At 38.3% G+C, this 6,783-nt stretch overlaps 1 protein-coding gene across 1 annotated transcript; it reads right to left on the bottom strand.

The window, feature by feature from the left end:
• Positions 1-5,497: 5,497 nt before the first annotated feature.
• On the bottom strand, positions 5,498-6,783 carry LOC107153542 (protein PIP-1-like). Its single transcript, XM_015499091.1, has 3 exons — positions 6,717-6,783; positions 6,167-6,280; positions 5,498-5,622 (listed from the first exon to the last, which is right to left on the bottom strand). Exons 1-3 carry the CDS (start codon positions 6,781-6,783, stop codon positions 5,498-5,500), a joined length of 306 nt encoding a protein of 101 aa, XP_015354577.1.

The following is a 6,783-nucleotide window of genomic DNA, read 5'->3' as shown; positions in this document are numbered from 1 at the left end:
TACAGTGGTTTTGTGCAGACTTGCAAGACCTGATCAACAACTGCTGGGAGAAAGGCACACACCCACCCATTTCCCCTGACTCTTTGTCCTCTGAAGTTTTGAACTTCTTGGGGAGGGGTAGAAAATCCTGTTGACCCCAGGGCACAAAGTACTATTTTAATTGGGATAAGGATGGATAGACAAAACAATACTCTTCCTTCTGTGAGATGGGCAAAAACTATCACCCAAACTAACCTCAGGTACAAAATAGAGAACCACAGATAGGGGTAGGAATACTGAAGAAGTCCTGCACCTGAGACCCAGGCACAGAGATGGCCTTGGAACTACCATGTCCACCATGAGCCTAGCATCAAATAGCAGACAATAGTACACTGTCGAAAGAGGAACAGAAAGCATGGAGAGAGAACTCCTTCATGATGCCAGAATGCAGGAATGGTTAAAAGCTGCATGGGGAGCATGAACACAGAGAAACCCTCCAGCACCCCTGATCATCCTAAGCTTAAGAGAACAGCAGCACAACACTAGGGGAATTTGTAGACTGTGTTTTCACTGGAAGCAATAATCGTAACATGAAATCCAATCCACCACAGCTTCCAAGTAGCGTGGCACAAGAAGAGGCCCATCTACTTCCAAGCATAAATACTCCATTTGCTATTCTGTCTTCTACACAGAATACCAAGCAGTTGATAAAGACTGCAAGGAAAAAAAAATCACCAAAAGAAAACCTCCCATTGTCTAGAAATAAACTGATCATCAGAACTAGACTAGGCAGTGGACCAAATGTTAGTCATGCACTACATAACAATGTTTTGCTCAATGATAGACCGCATGGAGGACCCAGGCCCATAATATTATAAGGGAGATGAAAATTTTCTATTGCCTAGTGACAGCATGACTACCATAACATCATAGCTCAATGGATTACTGATGTGTTTATGGTGATTCTGTGTAAATAAACCTATGTACTGCCAGACACATAAAAGTATAGCATAAGGCTGGGGACATAGCTCAGTTGGTAGAGTGCATGCCTCACATGCACAAAGTCCTAGGTCCAATCCCCAGCACCACCAAAAAAAAAAATGTTTTGAAGACCTAGAAGTGAAGAGTGCAAACCTGGAAATATAAAGTAATGATATGGGAAGGGAAAGTTTCCTTAAGCTGTTTTTTCATTCAGTGCACACTGTAGTATGTGCTAAAATATCACACTCACCCCATTGATATGTACAATTACATGTCAGTAAATATTAAATTAAGATTTAAAAACTCTAAAAAAAAGTATAGCATATACAGTTAGGTACAGCACACAGTATATGATAATAAACAACGATGTTATTGGCTTCTGTATTTACTATACTATACTTTTTATCCATATGCAAAGTAAAACATAGAACCACCCTCTGAACAAAAATTAACTCAGAATAGATCAGTGGCCAAGATGCAAAACTTAAAAAGTATAAAATTTAATTAAAAATAAAAGAATATGTACCTTATTTTTAACCTTAAGTTCATCAAATAATTCTCATATTGGACACAAAAAACTATTAAGGTCATTTTCTTAGTCCATTTGGGCTGCTATAACAAAAAACAAAAACAAAAAAGCCCTTAAGGCCAAGCATTGTGGCACACACCTGTAATCCCAGAAATTCAGGAGGCTTAGACAGAAAGATCATAAGTTCAAGGCCAGCCTCAGCAATCTTATTGAAGCCCTAAGCAATTGAAGAAGACCCTGTCTCAAAATAAAGACATTAAAAGGTGAGGTGGGGAATGCTGGTGACATAGCTCAGTGTAAAGTACCCCTAGGTACAATCTTCAGTACCAAAAACCTAAATAAATAAAACCTTAGTCCAGTGACTTACAAACAACAGAAATTTATTTCTGACAATTCTGAAGGTTGGGAAGTTGAAGATGAAGGCCCCAGAAGATTTTATTCACTTCTTTGTGTCCTCACACAGCAGAAGGAATCAGAGAACTCTCTGGTCCCTTTGATGAGGGAATGAATCTCATTGTTAAGGTTCCATCCTCATGACCCAGTCACCTCCCAAAGCCCCCACTTCCAGATATCATCATTTTGGAGGTTAAATTTCTACACGAATTTCAGGGGGAAACAAATATTCAGACTATATAAGACATAAAAGAATTGATCATTTGACTTCTTTAAAATTATAATCTGTAGTTATTGGAAAGACATTGTTAAGAAACTGAAAAGATTTTAAGTCAGACTAGGAGAATATTCATCATATGTATCTTTTCATTCATTTTTCAAGATCTTTTTAACTGGTACATAATAATTATACAGAATAGTGGATTTCATTGTGCCATACTCATACATACCATAACATAATTTGATCAATTTCAATTCCTGGCACTTCCCTGTCCCTCCCTTTCTCTTTCACCCTGGTTCTCTTCCTCTACCTTACTTATCTCCCTTCTGTTTTCATGAGGTTCCTTTTTTTGCACATTCTTCTAGAGAGGGCTAGAGGGTTTTCATTATAAGAGAAAACATATGATCTTGACTCTCTAAGTCTGGCATATTTCACTTAACATGATGCTCTCCAGTTCCATCCATTTTCCTGCAAATGACACAATTTCCATTCTTCTTTATGGCTAAATAAAACTCTCTATATAACATATTTTCTTTATCCATGTATGTTTACCCATTTTATCTTTATATTTATTCTTTATCCATTTCTTTATTGTGAATTTTGATACTATAAACATAGGTACACAGGTATTTCCATAGTATGCTGACATTATTTCTTTTGTATAAATAGTAAGGAGTGCCTAATGCTTCATAAAGAAGAATGAAATTATGGCATTTGCTGGTAAATGGATGGAAATGAAGAATATTGTGCTAAGTGAAGTAAGCCAGGCTCTGACAATCAAGAGTTGGATATTTTTTCTCATATGTAGAAGCTAAGCAAAATAAGAGGAATAAATGGGGGTGGGGGAACCAGATATCATAAAGATAAAGGGAAGATTGGTGGAGTAGAAGGAGGAGATCAAGAAGGAGGGAAGAGGGACAGGAAAGGGGAGGAAATGTGGAATGAATTTAACAACAAATGCACAATACATATCTTTGACAAATAACTTGTACCCAGAATATATAAAGACTTTTCATAATCCAATAAATCTGAGTAAACATGGGGCAAAAGATTTTAACAGATGCTTAACCAAAGGGGAAATTCTGGTGGCAAACACGTGAAAATGTGCTGTATATCATTATTCATTAGGAAAATGCAAAAACCGTTGAGAAGCCACTGAACACCTATTAGAATGGCTAAAATGAAAGAACAAATAAATAAATGACAATGCCAAGTGCTGGCAGAGGTCTAGAGCAACTCTCATATATTGGCCATGAGAATGCAACATGACAGCCACTTTGGTGAGTTTGGAAGTTAATTACAAAGTTAATCACACATTTACCATAAGATACTTCTAGATATTTTTCCAAGAGAATGTCCGCAGAAAGAACTACAGATGCTCCTTGATTTTCTTTTTTCTAATACTGGAGATGAAACCCAATGTCTTTGCAAATGCTTGACAAGTACTCTAATACTGAGCTACATAACCAACCCTATTCTCTTAAAGTTTTAATGATGTTATATCCTGATCAACTAATATAGCTCCCAAATGTAACTCCAAATTGCAGTTCATACACCTAACCTACCGAACATCATACCATAGACCTGCGTAAAAACACTTAGTCTAAAGTTGGGCAAAATCATGTAACTCAAAGCCCATTTTATATATGGTGGCCATGAGGTAGCATGGCTGACTTGTAGCTGCTGATCACTGCCACTGCCCAGCCTCCTAAAAAAAAGTGTCATACTTTATATTGTAGCCAGAGAAAACATTAAAATTCAAATATTTGAATACAGTTTTGACTGAATGTAAGTCTCTTTTGTGCCACGGTAAGGTCAAAAAATCAAGTTAAACTATCATAAGTTGGAGACTATGTGGTATATAAAAATGTTTATAGAAGTTTTTTTTAATAATCATACAAAACTCAAAACAATCTGAATGTCCATGAAACCAAAAAAATATACAAATTGCGTTCTAGTCATACAATAGAATACTCCTCAGCAATAAAAAAAGAATGAACAATACTTGCAATGACACATATGAATCTAAATAGCATCAGCCTAAATGAAATAAAGAACACACAAAACACCATCAACTATATGAATCCAACAACATAGGAAAGGCAGTGGCTGTGAGGGTCTGAGAGTGAGGTGAGTGATATGTTTGCAAAGGCCAAGGGAACAAAAAATGGTAATGCAAATATGAATCTTGGTCATAGTAGTTAGGAGATGATATATGTTTGCCAAATCTCAGGAAGCTGTATACCCAAAAAGTATAAATTTTGCTATATGTAAATAGTAACATAACAAATCTATTTTCAAAAAATTAAAAATAATCATACAGAATTCGTTGAATAGATTTTATAGGTACTACAATGCATTATAAAGCAACCAATAAAAAATAGTAATATAAACATATCTAGCATTTATATTAAAAGCAGGTTTTATATGTATATATATATATGCAAAAATATTTATATTTAAATACATATGAGCATACAACACATCATGACCTATATCTGCTTTCTTTTCTTTTCTTTTTTTTTTCAGGGGCACTTTACCACTGAGCTATACCCGTATCCATTTTTAAATTTATCTGGAGACAGACTTTCACTAAATTGCCAAGGCTAGCCTCAAACTTTAATCCTCCTGCATCAGCCTCCTAAATCACCAGAATTATAGGTATGTCTACCATGCCTGAAAAGATATACCTGAGAATGTAAACAAGATATGTCTCTGCATGATAGGATAGGATTAGTTATATATGTTCTTATCAGAATTATTTACATTTTAATTGAGCATGCATTCTAATAATATAAAACATAAAAATAACAAACAACACCAACTTCAAAAACATGAGATTTATTAGGAAAAAAGCTATACTATAGAATTTTTCCAAAAGACAGGAAAGGCTGTATGTGTGTGTGTACATGCAACGTATAACTGGAGAGCTGGAGTACAACTGGAGTGGCAGAGCAAGTGCTTAGCATGCCCAAGGCTATAGATTTAATCCCAAGAAATAATTAAACTGAAAATCCATTGAGGGTAGAGGTCAGGTCTGACTTTATTCATTGTTGAATAATCATTGCATAATGACAGTGTTTAGTAGTTAAAAAATATTTGTTGAAGAAAGAAAAGGATGGAGAAGGGGATTGGGAGAGCTTGCTATTTGCCAGCCATTGATGGAGGGAGAGAGGAAAGGAAACGAGAATCTGAGAAAGGAGGAGCACTGAGGGTGTCCAGGGAGTGAGCTATTGAAATGTCAACACCTGATGCTGAGAACAAGCAGGTGTCAGGGCTTGGACAGTGCTGGCAAAAAAACAGCCAGTGTTTCAAGGGTACAGGAGTGCAGGGAAGGGCTAAGCTGGAGGGCAAATGCCTACCGAAAGGAGAAAAGGGCAAAAAGGATCAGGCCTCTAAAGCCTGTTACAGAAAGATGTGTTACTGCAGCACATTAAATCCACTTTTATATTTCGGTTGAAGAAGGACATGGGAATGCACAAGTCACTACAGCCCTGGTACCCATACAGGAATCTGTCACCTGGAAAGCAAAAAAGACAAGAAGTAAACAAATATTTATAGAAAGAATCAGTTACTCAGTGAATGAGGAGAAACAGCACATTGCCCTGGAGGGTCAGGTTCCCAGTTGGGAAGGGACACCAGCCACCCTGAGATGACCAAGATAGCTCCTTTAATCCATCCTCCCCTCAACCCCAAACCCTGCCTTCATTTGGTTCTCAAAAGTGCTAGGAGTGGAATTTTGAAGTCTAATCGCTGTCATCCCCGAGTATGTTTTCCTAGAAGACCTATCAACAAGCACTTTTTTTTCTCTCTCTCTCTTAACAGGTCTGTTGCTCAGGTCAAGAGCCAATGACAGCCTAGTACCAGCACCAGAGAAGCTTTTTCTTACTTTTATGCGGGGGGGTGGGGGGTGGGGGGGATATGCTTCCACACTCTCTGTTCCTGCCTTCAGTGCTCTTGAGAGGGTCACCTCCCTCAAGATCAGTAAAAGAATAAAAAGAATTTAAAAAAAAAAAAAAGGTCAGTAAAAGATCGATATCCCAGACATCTCAGTCTCTACCTACCTTCATAGACTTTCCTCAGGAAGCATTGCTGGCTCCCATGAGCCTGACAGGAGCTTTTCTCACTCTTGCAAATCCCTTTAGCAGTAATACGAGGGCACTGGACACACGTCAGAGCTGGAAAGACAAAAGCCGGGGAATGAGGCTGGTCAGAAAAGGCAGCTGAGTCTGTGACCCTGAGGACTGAACAAGGAACAACAGCCATTCCCATATTGAGGGAAGAAGCTGGACTCCTAGGAACTGATGGGGCTTCTGGGAGGAAGACCAAGGCCCCTGATGAAGGTGCCTGAGCCTAGCACCTAGTTGGAACTACTCCTTTCCATTCTTTCATTATCTTCCTGTTCCACAAAAGAAATTCCCCCTTCCAAACCAAATCTAGTAATGTCTGACAGAAAGATAGAGGAATTGGGAGTATTAAGAATTAGACTTGGGGCAGGAGGGCATAGGAGTCTAAGGAGAAGGAAGGAGGAGGAAGACCCAAGAACCCCAAGACCAAACAATCCTTGGCTACCAGTGCGTCTATTCATCCAGCTCAGCGCTCCCCAGGGCTCACCTTGCAGGTTTCCCCATAACAAGGAGAGGCCCAGCAGTAGCAGCAGCAGCAAGAGGTGCTTTCCCAT

Source organism: Marmota marmota, unplaced genomic scaffold (genome assembly GCF_001458135.2).
Source record: "Marmota marmota marmota unplaced genomic scaffold, marMar, whole genome shotgun sequence".
Lineage (NCBI taxonomy): Eukaryota > Metazoa > Chordata > Mammalia > Rodentia > Sciuridae > Marmota > Marmota marmota.
The sequence above is the reverse complement of the archived record's forward strand: the minus strand, read 5'-3'. Positions and strand labels throughout refer to the sequence as shown.